The sequence below is a fragment of the Macaca fascicularis genome, chromosome 1 (assembly GCF_037993035.2).
Source record: "Macaca fascicularis isolate 582-1 chromosome 1, T2T-MFA8v1.1".
Classification (NCBI taxonomy): Eukaryota; Metazoa; Chordata; class Mammalia; order Primates; family Cercopithecidae; genus Macaca; species Macaca fascicularis.
In genome coordinates this window covers 131,519,884-131,542,041 of record NC_088375.1, presented here as the reverse complement: position 1 = coordinate 131,542,041, position 22,158 = coordinate 131,519,884, and the positions used below count along the sequence as shown (strand labels likewise).

The window sequence follows — 22,158 nt, the reverse complement described above, 5'->3', positions numbered from 1 at the left end:
AATTAGGATTTCAGGAGAAATAATTTGATTAGAAAATGGGTCAAGAAAGTCTATTGCTACTGTCTAGTATAATATGTTCACAATATAATTAGATATATTTCATTCTAGAATATGTTACAACATAAAGAGAATGTAAAGTTGGAAAAAGAAATGGTGCTTGAGTAGATTTAGAATTCATTAACTCAATAAAAGTATTTTTTGTGGATACGTATTTTTAGCTTTTTCTATGTCAACTCCTAGGTTCTATATGCTAGAATTAGAAATAAGAATAATTATTTAATTTCATTGTAAAACAAAGATTCTTTCTCCAGACAGCGTAGTAAAATTAACTTGGAACACTTTATATAAAATACTGATGACAGAACCTCCTACCTCAAGGTTGTGATTGAAATAGTCTATATAGCAAGTGTTTTTCACTGCACATTAGTACATTTCACAGGACACTAGTATTTTTAAAAGATTTCAGTTTATTCTAATGCCATGGTTGAAAAGGTTTTCTGTTATTATCTATTACTATGTAATCAGGAAGAATATATCAATGATTCACAGAACCATGATAACCATATCTGGAAAATATCTGATACCTCTTGGAACTATTAACCAGTTATTTGAATCAGCAAAGTTTTTCTAGGCATTTCTTATATCTAATTTTATTAATGATGATACAGATCATTTCAAAGAATATAATAGATTTGAGTGTAATTCCTAAGGAGAATAAAACCTAACAGAAAAGTGTTAAAATTTCAAAATGTGTATTCTGAAGGAAGTGAAAACTGGGGGCAATGTTGAAGGAAAGGGACACTTAAGACATGCAGTCATCACATTTCATTATGGATTTCAATTACCTTTGCTAATTATTTTCTTATCTAAGGTAGTGTTACATAAACAATTATATGCATTTCAAATTTTCAATTCAGGTCTTAGAGAGCCAGAATCAATAAATGCAAATAATTATAAGTCATAGCATTCTAATTAAGACATAATTGCTTATTAAATTAAGAATTTGTTTCAAAGTACAGTTAATTTTTGATTCTGTATAAATTGCTAATTATCTAAATCTTGAGTGAATATCACCTATTCTTTACCTGCTCCAAATAAAAATCCTGAGCTACAGACTAAGAAATAACTAAAGCATGGCAGTTGTTTATATACAACTCAATAATATATACATAGTAATGAAAGAACACATAATAATTTACAAAGCAGTGACTGCCATACATCTGACATATACCCATCAAACACCAAAAAATAAAAACTTACCATGGGACCAACATCCCCATTTTCACCTTTTTCACCAGGTGGGCCTGGCAGACCCTAAGAAAATATAATAGAAAAATAATAAAAATCACTCATGTATTTAAAAAGACACGTTTGATCAATTTCTAAGATAAAATCAAGTATAAAGTTCAATAAGTACATGGAAATGAAGATTCAGATACTAACATCTGTTAAAACACCTACTACACAAGTGTTGACCACATGTAATAAAATCTTACACCTACATTTACAAATAACATTTATTTTTTGTATAATATTATATTGTTTATTTTTAGTTACAATAACTAAATATATAATTTGATCTGGGAATTTATGAATGCCCAACCATTTGCTCAGTCCTGTACAAATAATATACAGAACTTCTCTGGTACAGATTTCTGGAAACTCTTGGCCCAAAATATTTTAGAACATGAGGTTTTTATAGTTAGGTACCAGTTTGGTAAAATAAATATTCTAATATATTTCAAAGGTTATAAATATCTTCTGAATTCTTGAAACTGTTAATTCAATTTCTGAATCTTACAAATCATTGAGCTCATGAAACCTAGTATATTATACTTTTAAAAACTCTTTCGGGTCGGGAGCGGTGGCTCACGCCTGTAATCCCAGCACGTTGGGAGGCTGAGGCGGGCGGATCACGAGGTCAGGAGATTGAGACCATCCTGGCTAACACCAGTGAAACCCCATCTCGACTAAAAATACAGGAAAAAAAATAAAAATAAAAATAGCCGGGCGTAGCGTCAGGCACCTATAGTCCCAGCTACTAGGGAGGATGAGACAGGAGAATGCTGTGAACCTGGGAGGCAGAACTTGCAGTGAGCCGAGATTGTGCCACTGCACTCCAGCCTGGGCGACAGGAAAAAAAAAAAAAAAAAAAAAATCTTTCAAATCCATTTCCATTGCATTCAATTGCACTGTAACTGCTATTTAGGAGAAGCTCTGTGTTACGGTATAAAGGAAGACAGAAAGATTGCACTCAAATTTCTATTTCTTTATGGAAAAATCTATCTATTTCTTTATGGAAAAATTATTCTACTTCTTGACCACTTACTTGATCATTCAAAGAATTATTCCATGAAGATTATTTTTATTTCCTCTTTCATGTCACAACAATACTTGGTACATACATCAATTTTACATTTATAAATTTTCTTATGTCACTTTTCTGTATATTTACAGTCATGAACTACTTTGGGGCATGCATTCATCAGTGATCTTTTAGGTGTCAACTGTTTAGGAACTAGCAGAGGAGCAATCAAAAATTAAAATGTTTGTTGAATGAATGAATTCTAAGAAAATAACCTAACAAGGATAGCTACATTCAATAAAATATTTCTTGCTAACAGTAGCTATGATAGTAAAAATTCTGTCATTCCAGAAGTTTAATCTTAGAAAAAAGAACTAAAGAAATTCAATTATATAAAGTAGTGGAATGTTATGTGACTATTAATGTGATACTAATATTCTAAACATGAATAATATATACAGTAAATAAAAAATAAAAATGAATATGGATGGTATAACTTTAACTGTAAAATATGTATCTAGAATAGGCACACTAATTATCAGACAGAAATAGCAAACATAGTAATCATTTCTAATATTGTAGGATTATGGATTTTTTTCATTTTTTAATGTTTTAAGAGTATAATTATATATTAATACATGTCATATATGCAATATGTAATTTTTAATGTTTATATAATAATATTTTAGGTGTAATCTATTTTAGACAAAAAAATACAAACCATGTAAAAGTTCTAAATGACTGCTAGTACTTTAGTGATATTACTGACTTCTTGACACTGCACTGCAATTGCTGAATATTATTTGACTGTGAGCTACTGTGAAAAATACATTTACTTAATGCTCCCTAACCATGCACATGTAAAGTAGCTGAAATATGAGTTTCAAAAAGCAGTACTTAGCCTTTTGCGCACAGATGATAGCCTTTGATATTTTCATTCTATTTTACTTTATTCTGTTCTATTTAATTTTTTAATGTTGGTAATGTACAAAATTGTTTTTATAACCTACTATATCCACGTGATTTTCAGTTTTTAAAGAGGGTACTTTACTGGATGTATTTATATATTTGTTTAATTGTGGCATATATTCATTTTTATAAAGAAATCTTAGTTACGAATTTGTAACAAAAAATATGTACCAGAATTTCATTTATTTTTTTCTCAAATGTCAGTAAGATGTCTAAGAAAAGAGACTGCTATATGTACTCCCCAAACTGTTACTACCATCTGATGATTGTTTCTAGAATTATAAGTGAAGTTTCTGGAAGAAAAAGACAGGTAGTATTTCTCAGATCCTATTGACCTAAAAATTACTTGTAGGTGATTGCAAAAAATTTTAGGTTCTAAGTCAGTCTATTTCAGAAATTCAAATTCTTAATTCGATGAAACACATAAACTTAAATTCTTAAACATGCATGCATATTTTAACACAGTTGAAATAAATATTTCACTTTAACACCATTTTCTTAAATAGCATATATCACAACTTAAACATAATTAAGTTTCCAAAAACACAATAAATTAAAAATCACATTCCTTATTTTCTATCCTGGTTTTCACACCCTTTAGGATAGGGCTCATCTAATTTAGTATCCCCAAATTAAAAGGTATGTCAATATTAGTTCACAGTTTTATTTTTATCACAAACTCAGTTGTACATTTTCATCTTTTTAATGCATATAATTATTCCAATTAATTCAATAAAAATATCACAATAGAAAAAAAATTATTTCTTTTTAATTAAGTTAGATCATAGTTTATATTGATTAAGACAGAAAATTATCATTATTACAATCAGTGGAGACATAATGAGTCAAAATCTCTTGTTGCATGGAACTAAACACGCTGAAAGGCACTCTAGGGTTAATCAGTTCTCATGAAATGTCCTACCTTTCTCCAAGGAGGTAATTTATGCATAGAGAGTTTCTGTTTTAAGGTCTGTCAATTTAAAATCATTGCCACTTAAATGATGAGTCGAAAATGAAGTTAGACCAAGAACGCACACTCTCTCTCCCTCCATATGTATGTATGTGTGTATATCCTTCATATGCAGATGATAGTAAACATCAAATTGAAAAATCAAGACATTTAATCTGAATGTTAGATTATTTTATGTCTATTATAATTGCTAATATCTATTCTGCCACGAAGACTCAATTAAAGGAGGCAGATGCAATTGTGAACATGTTAATTACATTAGCATCATCCAATTTCCTGATTTAAAGAAGTAGCTGTGGGAAAATATAATCACAATTGTAATGAATTGATTTCTTGAGTCACCCTCAAAAAGCACATTTCTTACTTTGTGGAAATGAAGATGATAATTGTATTGAATATTTTATAAATATAATCTACAAGACACCTTCTTTAATCATGAGAACTGTTTCTAAATTACGGTTTTATAGGATTCGGACTAATTAGTCAAATGCAAAAAAAGAAAATAAATATCCATTGGCAATCTAATTTTAATGTCCTGTTGTTTTCAAATATGTGTGCTTCTTACACATATTGATATGTGGTACTTATCACTGTTTATGTATAATTGTCTAACAAGTATAACTGAGTTAAACATGACAAGAATGAAAGTAAAACTTTTTCACTTTCCAAGTTTAAAAAGAATTATTTTGACCTTAAAATAAAATGAGACAATTAAAAAATCATGTTATCTGATAAACATCCATTGAGTGTTTTAACAGTAATAGTTCATTATACTGTGTTTATAATGTAATTTGTGTAATTATGCATATAATAAACTATCTAATATCAAAAAACAGTAATTGTATAATTATACTTATAAAAATGAAGATATAAACTGTTTATATAAATTCAATTTACATATACTTTTCTACAACTCCACAAATTTCTAGGTTCAGTGAACTAGATGACTTAATTTACCATTTCTAATACTAATAATATACCATAAGTTATCCTCATGTGGTTCCTCAATATCATTTAAGACAAAATGTTACAACCTTTGCGTGGATCACTAGGAAGAGAGAGAATAAGCAAGAGGAAGAAAAAAGCTCAATGCTTCCAAAGTTCGTAGGAAGCAGTGAACATCACGTGCAAAGTAAAAAACAACCTAGAATAGAAGATGTCCGCTCTGGAACATTTTGTCTAAGAGTCCAATTGTAAGATATATTTGAATAGAATTCTCTCAGCCTTTAGTGTTCTACAATTTAATAATTCTTTTCCTGGATATGCTTCATAAAGTTTAAATTATAATTTTAAAATAATAATAATTTATCTTAAATGATCGACTGTTAATTTGTTTACCTATTATTGTTTAACATGTGCTGTTGGCAGTTGCTATTGGCAGGATCCCATTTCTTTGAGAAATGCTTCTAATTTTTTTTAGCCATCTTGAAAGTAAGAGTCATAGGTCGAATTTCTCCAGGGATCCATCCCTGTCTCCCTAGGAATTTGTGTGCCTCCTATTGCTATCAGTCTGAAACACTAACTTATCTTCTTATGAGTCGTATGAAAGAACCCTAATACCTTACTTTTAAGTATCAGACTTAGGTAAAGCTGTAGTTCATTTTCCAAACAAAATAGGAGTGAAGAAAGGAGGTGTAATAATTAAAGTGGGGCTAAAAATACTCCAGAATTAGGAACCAGCCCTGATACACGTTCAGGAGAATTAATCAAACATGATAACAAGGATTTCAAGTTCAGTTACACATTTAAATAAAATAATCTTTATGAATAAACATTATTCTCAAGTTCTTATGTAGAACAAAGAAAAAAAATATTTTGTTTTACATCCATCAGAAAGCCTGGTGAGAAGTAGGTAGAAATGATGGAGTAAACAATGACAGGGGCATCTTACCTGAAGACCTATTGGACCAGGAGGTCCAGGGAAGCCTCTGGCACCCTCATCACCTTTTTGCCCAAACATCCCCTGCTGTCCTCTAGGACCTGGTTCACCATCACCTCCCTAGAGAAGAGAAAGAAAAATTGTCCCAAACTAGAAAAAAATCATTATTATATGGGTCATTACAAAAAATGTGACCATTTCCAATTTAACCAAAGCAGATGTATTTAAGAATAACCAAGTAAAAAGTAGACTAAATTCCCATTATCTGCTTCAATATGTTATTGTTTGTTTTGCTTGCTTGCTTGCTTTGCTTCTGGATTATGACTGATTTTGATTTGATCCTGTATACCAAGAGAAGCAAAAGCTGTCTCATAATGGAAATAATTTTCTGAATTATTACATATTAAGGAATTCTCAACAAATTATTACTTATTTTCAAATGAAGTTACAATATGTTTTGTTTCTAAGAATCAGCTTGGCTAGCTACATTTGATCATTTAAATTCGATTTAATGTGAAACATACAAACAAAACTTATTACCCCCAAAAATTGACTGGTTATGGGACAGTATATAAATTTAACCAGGGAGCTGTAAGGATTTAGATTTATGGAACAATGTGGAATACTTACAGCAATTCCAGGGGCACCAACTGGTCCTTGAAGACCTGGGGGACCAGGAGGACCCTGCAGTGAGATAAAAATAAGTAATTTATAAAGTGAAGCCAGAAGAGCCTCAGCTATATGAAACAGAACATTTAGCCTACCAAGATCAAATATTTCTGCACTCCTTTGGAAAAAAAGAAGCATCGCATAGAACTCTTTTGCATTTAGTGCAATCATTATTTATTTTACTTCTTGATACTCAAACTTTCACATTTGAAATCAATTTTAAGTTGACACATATTGAAAGCACTCTTATCTGTAATATTCAAGATAGATTTCTATGCTAACAGAAATCAAGTTGTAAGATTCACATTTGAAAATTTTCAAAGTATCAGATTTCTTTAATGAGATAAATATGATTAGGAAAGGGCTCATGAAAAATTTGAATACTATCTTCTGAGTAAACATCAGAATTCTGAAGGTTCTATACAGATAGAATGTAGTGATATATGAAAATTTGGAATTTTCACATATGCATACACATGTAAACTAATTGTTGCATATTAAGTACACCAGGATCTCTTATTTTGAGCAGTAGTTTTCAAAAGGCATTATGAGTCTTACATGCATAGCTATTTCTTCAGTGTCTCATTTTCTTACATTAGTAACTGGTCAGGTAATAGAAAAAGCTCAGGCATTAAAGAAATAAAAGTATCATTGAACTGTTTTGTTCTGTATCATAACTACTACTTGTGGGGGAACTATTAAAGCAAGATTCTGAAAATCTGGTTCATGGGCCACTGGGAGTTCTTCATATCCTTTTAGGATTCTGCTAGTTCATAACTCTTCTCATAACAACAGTAAGGCATTATTTGTCCTTTATACTATATAGACTTTTACACTAATGATGTAAAAATCTGTGGTGAATAAAATTGCTGGTAACTCAGTGCTAATCATGTTGGTAGCTACCATTTGTAAAAGTAGTAATTGCGTTTTATCATGATATACTCTCAGTCAACATAAAAATGGCTGTTCCACCCAAGAATGTTATGGATGTAATTGTATTGATGAGGCTTTGGTAGTTATTAATATTATTAAATATTGACCTTGAATAAGTGTCTTTTCATATTTGTTTGACAAATTGAAGACATACATAAATTATTTTTGCCTCATACTGCAGTACAGTGCTTGTCTCAAAGAAAAAAAAAAAAACAACACTTGGATTATAGTTTGAAATGCCGGCGGAACTTTTACATGGAACACTAAATTTTACATGGAGCACTATTTTTACTTGAAAGAGCAGCTGACAGAAAAACTATGATTATTTATAATCACAGTTATAAATAATAAATGTGATTATAAATAATCAGTTATAAATAATAACAGCGATTATAAATAATAAGTATGATTTTGGCAGATGTTATTCAATATAAAGGAAGCCTTGGATTTCAAAGAAAACAACTGACAGTATTGACCATCAATAACATTTAAACTTTAAAACAAAAATTAGAATTTTGGAAATCTTTCATCTGCCATTGCAGGCTTTACATCTTCCCAATCTGAAAGTATTTTCCTATGATATTGATATTGCATAAAGGATTGTGTCAATACTTTGAGGATCGTACCCAGGAAACTAATAATTTCCAAATTATCAATGAAGGGTATTACAAAATTATGTATGAAACATAGTCATCAACGTGCAAGATAGAGCAGTGGAATATAAAGTAATAGCACAAAAAGTTCACTGTTTTTGTTTCAAATTCTGTTTTGCAATTGACCTTTAAGAAAAACTACCACTTATAAAATTCCTATGTAAAATCAAAGACTATTCAAAATTATCTGAAAAGTTACTGAAAATGCTCCTCCCTTTTATAACTACATAATTTATGTGAGCCTAGATTTTCTTCATGCTTTCAACCAAAACATGTTACCACAGGCTGACCTAGATATGAGAATATAGCTTCTTCTATTAAGCTAGACAAAAAAAAATGTAACAATGCTACTCTTGGGACTATATATTTTTATTTGGAAAAATATAGCTTTTTTATTAAAAGTGCTTTGGGCTTCTTATTCTTAATTTTAAATAAATCAATCACTAAATATTTTAAATATATAAGTTTTCATTCATATTATAGTAACCCATATAAATAAAAGCTTTTTGGGCTCCTCAAAAACCTTTCAGAGTATGCTAGGGGCCTGAGGAAAACTGTTTGAGATTTGCTGGCCCAAATAATGGCCATTCAGTCATTTTAGCATAGCTTTTAAGGAGTAAATAAAACTTTTAAAAATGTGGCTTCTGCGCTCCAGCCCCGGCGACAGAGCGAGACTCCGTCTCAAAAAAAAAAAAAAAAAAAAAAAATGTGGCTTCTGTCAAGTGTATAAGGTAGTCTAATTAAATCAATAGTATTTATTTATCATTAAGAAATCTAAATGGAATCTAAAGTAATTTACCGCTATCATTTGCATATGGTTTGTCCCCACTGAACCTCATGTTGAAATCTAATTCCCAATGTTGAAGGTGGAGCCTAATGGGAGGGGTTTGGGTTCTTAAGGTGGATCCATAAGGAATAGCTGCATAGTGATTGAGTTCTTGCTCTGGGGAGATTGAATTGGTACTTGAAGGAATGAATTAGTTCCCATGAAAGAGGGTTGTTTTAAAGTCAGCACTCCTGTGGGGTTTGGTCCGTCTTTGTTCAGGCCTGCTTCCCCTTTTAAGTTCTCTGCCATGTTTTGACACAGTACAAAAGCCTGCTCACCATAAGCCAACCAGATGCCAGCCCCAGGTTTCTTTGCACAACCTGCTGAACTGTAAGCCAAATAACCTTATTTTACTTTTAAATTATCCAGCCTTAGGTATTCCTTTATAGCAAAACAAAACAGACTAAGGCAGACACCAAAATACATTTTGTAAATTTACAGTCAATACTAACTGCACCAAACATATGCAGCCGGTTTTCTGTACACAATTTCTTGTCATAATTTTACAGTACGGATCCAGAGTATCAGTGCTATCACCTATTTGTTGATGTTTTGTTATACTACATATAAAAATGAATCCAGAGCCTATTATGCATTAAATACTACCATTATTACTGCAAGATTTTTCTCTTTTAATTCTAGAGTTTTCTTTTTAGTTAGAAAAATTCGTCTCATAGGATTTCAGTAACTCTTCAGTTTGGGATTCAATCAATTCTAATAAAAACTTCTTTCAGTTATGTATTAACGTAGGCAGTAATTCCAACCCTAAAAGCATCAGACTGATGGATCACAAAATGGAACCAGACTGGTCTGTTAGAATAAAATTGCTGGTGATAATGTATAAACTTCTATACTAGGTGAAAAAAAAAATACTTGAAGGACGTATCTCTGTACTCCCCCAATTTATGTTTCTATTGGAGAGCAAATATATGAACACTTAAAGGGGGAAAAAAGTGAAAATAAAGAACTTAGAAAATAATGTCCACAGATATTCTTTAGAAAGTATAAATTAGTAAGGAAGTGCTGAAGCACGTGGCAGTATCATCATCCAATATAGTTCATTTAAGAAGTAGGAACATGTTTAAATACATACTTTAAAGATAATGTAAACTGGTAATGACCAAAGAAAAACATCATAAAGACAAGAGTGAACATACCATTTGAATGGGCAACCAAAATTATTTTGAAGTTTTATGATTTAAAGGAAAAATTTTAAAATAAGTGCTTCTAATATATTGGAATGAGCTACCAATTTGTATACATGTAAAACATAGTAATGCTATTAATTTTGGTAAATATATGTATATATAATTTCTCATAATCTTACAAAAAGGACTATTTCATTATGTTACTCTTTCATTTGTTATAGCAGAGTTATAAATAATGGCCTACAATCATCATACTTTACTTAATCACAGAAATAGAAAACATCACAAATATATAAAATTATAGAATTATGTAACTGCAGAGGTAACGTAGTATTGGTATTATAAGTTTTGGCTAGTACGATTTAAGTAGTACGATATAAAAATATCAATGGTAAATAGGAAAAGGTGTTAAATAAATAATGTTCTCTCAATAAAAAGTAGGAAACTCACATTTTCTCCTTTGTCACCCTTGCTGCCTTTTTGTCCCGGTTCACCAATTTCACCCTGAAATTGAAAGATTTGATTTACAGTGTATCTCTAACATGCTATTTCATTGTCTTAATTATCATCAGTTAAGTTTTACCTTTAATATAATGACATGCTAGTGTGTACTGTCACTGTTTAAAATGGAAAATCTTGGGTTCCCTCTGCTTCTAGCTTTCTAGTGTTGACTAATGTTAACAGACAAGTCAATTTAACTTCAAAGAATACTACAACTGAATTTATAACTTAAAAATTCAATTGTGTCTCAAATATTACCTGTATAAACTGATAATGGAAGTACACTGATTTATAAAATCTATAATTACACATTAATCAAAAATTACTTTACTAGCCAGGTGCTGGGTCTCATGCCTGTAATCCCAGGGTTTTGGGAGGTTGAGGTGAAAGATTTGGCCGAGGAGTTTGAGACCAGCCTGGGAAGCAGAGTGAGACCCTGTCCAAAAATAAATGTTTTAAAAAAGTTAGCTGCACATGGTGAAGCATGCCTATAGTCTCAGCTACTTGGGAAGCTGAGGTGGAAGGATCACTTGAGCCCAGGAGTTGGAGGCTGCAGTAAGCCCTGTTGCGCCACTGCACTTCAGCCTGGGCGACAAAGCAAGACTCCGTCTCTCAAAAAAGTAAAAAATAAAAATAAAAACAAAATAACAGCAAAACTACTTCTGCTAATTTTCCAAATGCTAAAATGATGCACATTATCAGAGTGCCGGTTTACAAATTTTTAAATAATATTTTTAAATAATATAATAATATATTCAATCGAAACATTTAACACACAGCCATACATTTGGAATTAGGAGCTTAGAGTCTGTACTCACATGTTGGTACATGATAACAGGATTATCAAGTAAATACATAGCTCATTCTTCAGTCTTATTGTGCAATATGCAAGACATGAGGGCTAATCATATACATGTAATTAATGTTTTTATTTTATATTCATTTCAGAAAGATATTCTTAAAAATAAATAAATTTTGGCATCTACTATTTTTTCTCACTACCACTGTTCTTTTAATTGATTCTTCTGTTTATATATCACATACTCTTTTATGGAACAGATACTAATTCTCAACCTCTTAAATAAAACTTTTGAGCATATGAAAATGTATGTGAAACTTTGAAAAAGGTAACCATCCACCTGGAGCCTAATCATAAAGATTAGAATTATCTAGAATTCTTGACAAAAATTAAGCTTTTTCACAGGATCTACTAACATGGATAACGAATACCAACCTTGTCTCCGTCTTCCCCAGGAGAGCCGGCAGGACCAGCTGGCCCTGGGAGACCAACAGGACCTTGAACTCCATCTCTCCCTGCAGGCCCTTGGGGACCTTTTTCTCCCTGTATTGAATATCCAAAGATCATTAGTTTTACAGTTTTGAAGTGCAGCTACAGGAGTAATAATCTAGCTTCTATATTTGACAAGGATATTGTTTAATGTTTTTTAGAAAAACGTTTAAAGAATAAATGATACATGATTCCTACCTTTATTTGTGACTAGGAATATTATTCTTTTAAAACAACTTATAAATCTTAGGCTATGATCCACAAAAATAATTAGGACCCAACTTAGAATTTTTCTTTCAAACATGCAATTATTACATATTGACAAATCAGATTCCTTACGTTTGTAAAACTTTGTTGAGCCTCTACTCCCCTTCCTTTGTGCCACTGACATAGCTGTGCAATGAGTATTAGGCTTTAGAAATCAAAAAATGCACTTGCTCATATGTCCAACTTTGCCATATGCTTTACATGTTTCATATGTAACTTTCTTACTTTTAAGTGTTTGTTTTGGTTCTCCTGGTTTTTGAAAATGGCATTATTTTCATGTTTAAATTACACAGTAAAAGATTACTGTGTAATCTTTTAAAAAGTGACTCGATAATGAACTCAACTTCTGTTTCCAATAAAACATCTTTTCATAGTTGAAAATAAATTATTTTCTAAAAGTCAAAATTTCATCAGTTTTGCACAACAATATTATTGATTGCATTCAGAGGTCCTTTCTGTCCTTCTGTTATACAAGCTGGGAATCTACAAGTCATTAGGATTTTGCCTTTGCATGATCCCACTTTCCCTCACTTCTCTTAACATCTCCTGTTCCTTTAAAATGACTTAGTTTTGTACATTTTATCTCCTAATTGTCTCTTGAATATATTCACTTTATCTCCACCACTGACACCTTATTCTAAAATACTGGTATCCTTGTTCTGAGCTACTGAAAAAAACCTCTTGTCTTTCCCCATATGTATTCTTACTTCCTTCCAATCTATTCATCACACTGCATCCAGAAAGCCAATCAGATCATGTTACCTACATTTTTAGGTAAATTTACTTGTTTACTTTTCCTCAGATAAAGACTTCATGGCTTAGTACAGCCTACCATGATCTAGCTCCTGCTACCTGCCCAAACACATCTAGCCTCCCCTAACCCTTGCTCTCTTCATTCCAACCCTTCTAGACATTTTCTCAGTCCCCTCTAGACATTTTTTTCAGTCCCTTAAATCTGATGCCATGTGCTTTCCTGTGACATTGCCTGAGCACATTTTGTTCCTCTGGCCTGGAATGCGCCTATGAGAACTCTTTGCACAGTTAATTCCTTCTCATCTTTTACATCTCACCATCAACGCCTTGTCCAAGAAAAGGCCCCAATGCTAGCAGGTCTCTCTACTATAATCTGACATACACCATTACATTCCCTTCATATCAGTAACCTGATTTTGTCATTATATATGTATTTAGCGATTCTTTGCATATTATCAAATTGCCCTATCAGATAGTAAACTATGTGAGGGTAGGAACTGTGTCTGATTTTGCATTCTCTTGTATATCTCTGGCCTGTGGACCAGAGTAGTCACTTAAGGAACTGTTGCTACATTACTTAATTAATGACAACAAAAGTAACACTATCTATAAGGCAAAATTAAATTGTTAACTAATTTATTACTTGCCTGAGTTCCACATGTTCTTATTTTCTAAAAAGGTGCCATAATTATTATGTGAGGGATACCCCTGATGTCACTCTAGAGACCTTTTATCTTCTTCAAACAAATATGATATTTCAAATCTATCAATACTCAAAGGATGTGCTGTGCTATTCACAGTAAACTTCACTATATTAAATACAATAGTTGATTCAGATAGCTCCCCTTAATTTGAATTTCCTTGCTAGCCTTAAACTCTAAAAGTCAATCCTTTTGTATAAGGTTTCCTGTAAATAAGGCAGATATATTCTCTTCTGCCTTCGTTATAGTACACATAATCTCTAGCCAGGAATCACCTGCCATTCATTTCTTCTGACCCGGTCTGTGTGGTGTTAGAAGAAATTCAACAGATCTATAGCACTCTAAATTTATATTAGCTATTTATAATTCTTCAAGATGACATAACTCTTCCTCCATTATATATCTCTTGGCCCGCAGTCTACACAACTACTGGAAACATTCATCTCTCCTTGTAGCCGGTCTTTATTTCACCACTTCTAACATTCCATTTACATTAATAACTAAATCTTCTCTTAAAAATTGATAGAATTAGCTAAACATCCCCATGTCCTTTGTTTGATTTGGCATGGTCTTATATTTAACCTATACTCCCACCCACAACTTTTATTACAGTACACAAAATCCATCACTCCTTCCTCAACAGCTCATTTATGTATTTATTAGCAGTTTATTATTTCATCCTTTTTTATGGCACTCTGGTTCACACACTGATGGTAATGATAATACTACTACTAACAGTAATGATTATTCTGAACACTTATCATAATTCTGAAAAATGATTTAGAACTGTAATTTTATCTAGTCCTCACAAAATACTATGATTATCTTCTTTTCAGAGACGGCCATCTTCTTTTCAGAGATGAGAAAACAGAGGTTTTGATGTCAAATAACTTAACCGAAATCATGAACTAAATAAATGATAGGGCTAGCTCCCAACCCACTTCTGGTTGTCTTCAAGCAGGCAACTTGAATCTACTCTCATTTCCTTAACTCCTTAACTTTTCCACCAACTATTTTCTTATTATTGATCAAGTAGATAAATATATGCACCACACAATAATAATAATAATGAGGCAATGTATTCAATCTTACTAGTACTTCCACCTACTGTTCATTTTTCTATGGGTTCCATTGCCTTGCTTGAGGTGATTTACACTCCTATATAGCCCATTTATTTTCCTTTTGAATCAATTTAGAATTAACCTAAAGCTATAAATGTCCAGCAGGTAAAATCCCAGTCTCTTTATTTCTTTGGTTTCGGATTTCTGTATTCTCGATCTTTTACAACATCCCACAAAAAGGGAACTCGTTTATCTCTTGTTCTGTTTGATGGCATGCCTCTGGAGATACACACACACACACACACACACACACACACACACAAAAAAAAAACCTCGTGGACTATTTCTCTCTCTTACTAGATGCTTTGGAAACTGACACCCATTATAATTCTCCATTAAGACTGAGTCCAGACTTCTGCTCTCCCTCAACATTAAATCACATAGTAATCCAAAACTATGCCTTTAAACATCACTCTTACTTTAAATGACTCCCAGACTTACATTTCTGGCACTAATTTATTTTCTCTGCAATTATACACAGACACACATGCTAGAAATTGTAAATAAGTATTTGGAGAATATTTTTCCTAAAATCTCAAGCTACTATTGCCTAATTCAGTTACAGTTAGTGCATTGACTTCATTGTGTTTTAGATCTAGCTTTTCCTCCAATTTCTACAACTGTCCCCAAGTAGATGCATAGCTAAAATTGCTCCTTATCTGTAATCTTTGCATCCAGTTAACTAATAGTTTTCATTAGAATCAGTTTCCCTATCAAAATTTTCTATTAATGCCATTAAGTTGGAGAAGGATTTAGCCCCTTTCTTCTTACCTGCTTTCCAGACCCACCTCCCAGAGTTTCTAATGTAACTGATTAATATAGGGATGTTACTTAGGACATTTCTCCATTCCAGGAAGCAGGGTTGATAGGTAGGTGGACCAAGGGCTTGTCTGCCACAGGCCCCATCTTGTCTTTTTTTTTTTTTTTTTTTTTTAATGCAAGTGTAAACCTGCTGATAATTGCATAACATTTTGATAACACAAGCTACTCAGCAGAGGTAAGATCTAAAATTTGTTTGGAAAAAGGAAGAAGTAAAGACTAGATATAACATTTTGCCAAACATTTCCATCAGTTTTTACTAAACTTTTGAATATATATCTATAACTCCTTTCACTGAACACTCTTATTACCACTTCATGTTACTGTTCCTAAGCAGACAGCTCCTTCAAAAGTATAATGCTAACAATACGGTGCCTACCCCTTAGTTATTCTAAATAGCTAATTTTGGCTAATAGAAAAAGGAATGAACATCCTGGAGTTGTTGTCCTTGGCTGGGATAACTGAAAGAGAATGGGTAAGTAAGGCATTCCCTTTTCCCTTCCCTAGTTATGATATCACTAATTACCAACAAAACTCAGGCATGAATCCTGGCTCTTACAAAGGCCAATGTCAATAATTTTTCATCTATCTCACCTAATTAATTTCTTATCAATTTCAATGCTTTTCCATATTCTGATCTTTATTTCAATAATTTACTTATTCTTCATAAAGCTAAGGTAATTATCCACTTTAAAACCTACCATTCAATATATTATCTTCACAGAAATATTGACTTATCTAATTAGTATATTCTCAATTTGTATAAAAAGCAATTTATGCCTATTTTCTCCGTATGCATTATTTAGTGTATTGTGCAAAATACGTGTTCCCTATATTTTTAAATTAACTTGTACTAAAGGACCTGAATCTATTTTCTATCTTCTCCCGGTACACAGTACACTATGAAATATATTTTCTCAGCATATTAAAAGTGCTTTTTCTGTCACCTAAAAGTTCTATCCACAGGTGGCATGGCCCATTCCAACACTCTAACTCTTTCTGAAAGGTAATGGATTACAGGAAACAATTTTTTTTTTTAAATTTTTAAACTGCTACAGTTTTAATGTGTCACCAAAAAAACATCTTTTGGAAACTTAATTCCCTATGCAACAGTGCAGGGGAATGGGGCCTAATGATTAGGCCATGAGGGCAAAGTGAAATTAATTAATGCCATTATTGCATTAGTGGGTTCATTACAACAAAGGGAATTTGTTTTCTTTTTACTCTCTCTCTCTCTCTCTCTCTCTCTCTCTCTCGCCCTCTCTTTGTCCTTCTACGATGGGATGATGTGTCAAGAAGTTCGTTACCAGATGTGACCCCACTAGCTTGGACTTTCCATCCACCAGAACCATGAGCCAATATATTTTTGTTCATTATAAATTACCCAGTCTGTAGTGTTCTGTTAAAACTGCACAAAATGGTCTCAAACAGAAACATTGGAATAATATCACAGAATAATCAGAGAAAATGCATAGATAACGAAAGCAAATCAAATTGATAAAACTGAAGTCTTAGTGATAGAGGAGTATTTTTGAATATAAGCTTAAGCTTAATTTTATATCTCAACACTTACCAGTATATAAAAATATTAAACTTATATTTTTGTGTATCAGAGCCAGTACTTTTTATCTACATTTACTGAAACAGTTTGCATTTTAATCTTGTAGAAAGAGAGAATTATTTTTTAAAAATACAATCACATCAAAACCAGGAACAAAAATAGAGAAGAAATCTTAACAAAGAAACCTAAATCTAATAAGTGGAATAGAGTCCATAGTCATGTAAATATAAAATGTTAAAATCCAATAAATATTAGATGAAATAATTGGTCAGATGTTCCCCGTCTCATTCACTGGTGATCAGAGCTCAAATTACATGAGAAGGGCAGCTACTTTCTATGAGTTTCATATACAGACTACGGAAATGCTTGAAGTTGAATTTGTATTACAAGAGGTGTAAAAAGTTCACACTTTTCTAATGTAAAGCAGCAAGGTATAGCTTTAATCAAAAACTCACAACTTTTTTTATTTTTTATTTTTTAAAGCAAAATGAGAAGCCTTTTACATTAATAATATCCAACTCCCTTACAGGTATTATGGTTTCATAAAGTGTGGGAAAATGTCATCTCATTTAATTGAATTTGAAATTTTCTCTATTATATATATATACAAGCCAGTGTATTTATATGCCAGACACATATACAGAGAGAATACAGTGGTGTATGAAAAGTTAATATTATTGAATAAAAAGTAATAACGTGTACAGGGTAGCAGTGTAGTATATTTTCTTCTAGACATTACTTACAGGAGCACCTTTCTCTCCAGCTGGACCAGGAGGACCCTGAGGTCCCGGGCGCCCTGGTAAACCAATTGGGCCAGCTGTACCTGCTGACCCACGTTCTCCTGGTGAGCCCTAGTACACAAGAAAAGAAGTATTTTGTTATTAAAGAAAGCAATACTGGCTTAAGAATCGCTTATTTAACAATAGCTTCTTACAGTTTAGTAAATTATGTTAAAGTAACATTTAGAGTTTAGATAATTTTAGGATCCCAAAGAGAAACAGTTGTATCCACTATTTGAGATACTAATTTCCAGGCCCAATATTAAGCATAGATGTTGGCGTTAGAAAATATTGATGAGATGAAAAAATACTTCAAAATTAGATGTATTTAATGTTTACTTAGTTATCTGTTTTTATTTAAGTGTTCATAATTGGGCACAATGCTTTATAAATAATAACTTCCTACACAAATTTCTCGCTGTATTATAATGAAATGGCAGAATACAATCCCTAGACTAGTGTTTCTTGAAGTTATCTCTGGGCTTTATTTCAAATGTGCTGAACCAAGATTTCAAAATTAAAAAAAAAAATGAGTTCAGAAATTCTTTGCAGTAGGATACACACATAATTTTTTACAAAATAACATTTGATAATCACTATCCCAAAGTTTGGACATTTTCTCATAGAATAAGCCCTTAAATTTAACTTAGAGTTCTATAAGAACATGGGGTCTTATGAACACTGATGAGATAATTTGAATCTGATTAGGATTTTTTTTTAACTGAATTTCAAAAAAGATGTTATGTTTTTAACTAGTTTGCTTTTTAAAAAAACCCTCATATATATAGATTTTTGAAAATAACCACATGGATACTGCCTTTATAGTAGTTATCTGTACCTACAATTTAAGAAAACATTATTAAAACAAGAATAAAAGAAATGCAGACATACGTACTAAGTACTGTAAAGCTCAAATATAATCTATTACTACTTCCAATTTTGGGTAGTAAAAGATAACAAAAAAATTGTCTTTGGATTCTCAGAGGGGTGATTAAATTATAATTTATCTTTTTATTTTATGATTAAACTATAAAATATTAGAAAATATAATTGCTAGTATTTTTTCTTAATAATTAACATACTTAGATAATAGCATCATCATTTCAAAATTCAGATGGAAAATTATTTATAAAAGTTGGAAAAGACATTACTTCATGTTTTCTACTATTATACTTACCATATTTTAGAAATCAGTTTATTATACAAATATGCATTATTTACCTTGTTCTAATTTGTATTTTTATTAACTAGGAAATTAATTACATGTGATAAAAATGATAATAATACCAACAACTTGTATTAACATAGTGCTTCACAATTTACCAATCAGTTTGTTTCATCTTATCATTTTATTCTCACAACAATTCCAGGTAGTTGATAGAGCTATTGTAGCATCTGTTTTAAAAATGAGGAATCTCTGGCTCAAAGAAGTTAACCGTCTTCCTGTAATCATATAACTAGTTAAGAGAACCCTGAGCTTGGACTCTACTCTGATTTCTTGACAAAGACACCTATTGGTTCTTTCTAATGAGAACAGCAATGTTTGTAATTATTGGGTATCTGAAACTTAGGTGATATAGTTTGGAGAGACATTGCCAAAAATATAGTTAAAGAAATTGTGAAATTTGACCTTGATATAAACAAAAGTGGCATTTTTGAGCTGTAAGTAAGTAGATGTTCAAAAACGAATCTAGGGAATATTTTTATATGGCATAATAAACGAGTTGTATGTAAACTCTATTTTTACCAATGAAGTATTCCAAATACTAAAGAGGCGGCTATAGTTACAAGAGAAAATTGCAGTTAGTACTTTTTAGATAATAAACATATACTCTTTTGTCAATGTATTTTTTTAATTTAATTTAATAATATTAAAATATTTTATGAATAAAATAGTCAACCACAAGTTGTATTACTGTTAACCAAGTAACAGAATCCTGGTGAATGATTCTAGAAGTCAATGCAGAAGAAAAAATAACAAAATCCTCTTAGTGTTGTACATTCAAAATGAGCAACCCTAAGAGTAAAAAGAACACAAATATTTGCCTCCAATTCTTTGAGAGGGAGGTCAGGAAGGAAGAAAAAAGCACAGGAAGTGGATAAGGAGAAGAGCAAGAAGAACAAGGGCTATGAATTGAGAGGAATGCAAAGGTGTCTCTTGAATTACTAAAAATAGAGGAAAGAAAAAAAATCAGTAATAAAAGTTCCCCTTTTTTGGCAACAGAAACACATCAACAGAAGACAATACATGATGCAACTAGTGTTATTCTATTCAAGTTAAAATTAATACCACTAAAGATAAATCTCCACTAATCTGAAAAGCTGATTTATTGAGGATCAATGTACATACAAGGTGACTATATTACATTTTTGTTTAGTATTTCACTTCTAACCCTCACAAAATGATTGCTACCCATTAGTTTTATCAAACCTAGAATAAGCATTTGATTTAACTCCTGCAGTATTTCATTTGTAACTGGCTATTCAAAAAGAGGTGCAATTTTAATTTGTCAGGCCGTAAAAATTTTCTCTCTTTAATCCTATTTAAACTCTGACTGTTCAAAGACTACCCTAGGAAGATATCATACTAGGCTATGGTAAAGCTAATGGTTACTAGACTAGAATGAAAAACGGGATAATCAGCAAAGGTTGGAAATCCATTCTAAGAGAATTAACTAATCTCCAATTATTATGCCTACTAATTAACAATTATTGTGCTAAGTACTTTGCATACATAATATAATTTTATTGCTGTATGACTTGTATATTTTTAAGTTAAACACCATAGACTCAAGGTCTCTGTGCCTTAATTCACTACCAAGTTTTTTCCTACAATACTTAGCAGTTTATAAATGGTGAGAACAAAATTTCCTTGACTCGTTGTACCCATAAAACTCATGGGTACAATGAATTGTGTTAAATTTTAATAAGTGGAAGAAATATAGCCATTTAAGAGCTACTTCTACCAGAACAAGCTCATATTGGTTGAACATTCTCTAAAACAAACAAAGAAAAAACTTAAAGGAATTGATGAAAATGTTTATCTCCTTTATCCAAATAGCCATTCTCCATCATTCATTTAGTTCATTTGACCTTTGCTACACAAGTCATTAGAATCTCTGCTCTTGGCCGGGCACTGTGTTTCATGCCTGTAATCTCAGCACTTTGGGAGGCCAAGGTGGGCAGATTGCTTGAGGCCAGGAGTTCGAGACCTGGACAACATGGTGAAACCCCCTCTCTAATAAAAATACAAAAATTATTTGGTTGTAGGTCCATACACCTGTAGTTTCAGCTATTCAGGACAAGAGGGTCACCTGAGCCCAGGGAGGTCAAGGCTGCAGTGAGCTGTGATCATACTGCTGCACTCCAGTCTGGGTGACAGAGCAGGACTCTGTCTCAAAAGAAAAAAATAAAAAGAATCTCTGCTCTTTGTCACTATTGTTTATAAGTTCATTTGAAATTTTCAAAAACAAAGAACTGTTTTCACTTTTGGTAACTTTTCAACACATTTCACTGGAGACACCATGGTACTGTTTCACTAGGCTTCCCTCCTGATTTCAGAGTTCACCTATGCTGAACTCTGAAATAGTGTGGTTTAATGCATCTTTTTGACATATTTATCCTCAGTCATCCTAGAAAAATACTCAACTCATATACTTAGATTTTTCTTTACTTTATATTTTAGCATTTTACTTTGAACATTATTTTTTCCTAAAAATATTACATCTATCACTGCCCCTCTAACACAATATGTCCATTTTTACCTCTGAATATTTGGTCACACTTGTCTTCTGACATGGAAAATCTCTGGTATTTTCCTATACTACTAAAATTCCAGCTTTTTGTTTTGTTTTGTTTTGACCCAGGTCAATAACCATCTGACATGGTTAGGCTTTGTGTCCCCACCCAAATCTCATCCTGCTTTGTAACCCCCATAATCCTCATAATCCCCATAATCAAGGGAGAAATTAGGTTTTGACAATTGAATCATGGAGGCAGTTTCCCCCATGTTGTTC

The 22,158-nt window shown here is 31.9% G+C and overlaps 1 protein-coding gene across 5 annotated transcripts in view; it reads right to left on the bottom strand.

Annotated features, from left to right (window-relative positions):
• COL11A1 (collagen type XI alpha 1 chain) overlaps positions 1-22,158 on the bottom strand; it is a 220,374-nt gene that overhangs the window by 44,510 nt on the left and 153,706 nt on the right. For all 5 annotated transcript variants that reach the window (XM_015432036.4, XM_015432041.4, XM_074027435.1 and 2 more), the window contains 6 exons: positions 18,107-18,214; positions 12,088-12,195; positions 10,803-10,856; positions 6,754-6,807; positions 6,136-6,243; positions 1,261-1,314 (listed from right to left, as the gene is read on the bottom strand). In XM_015432036.4, the coding sequence (XP_015287522.3) occupies positions 1,261-1,314; positions 6,136-6,243; positions 6,754-6,807; positions 10,803-10,856; positions 12,088-12,195; positions 18,107-18,214 (486 nt within the window). The remainder of the gene's footprint in view (positions 1-1,260; positions 1,315-6,135; positions 6,244-6,753; positions 6,808-10,802; positions 10,857-12,087; positions 12,196-18,106; positions 18,215-22,158) is intronic.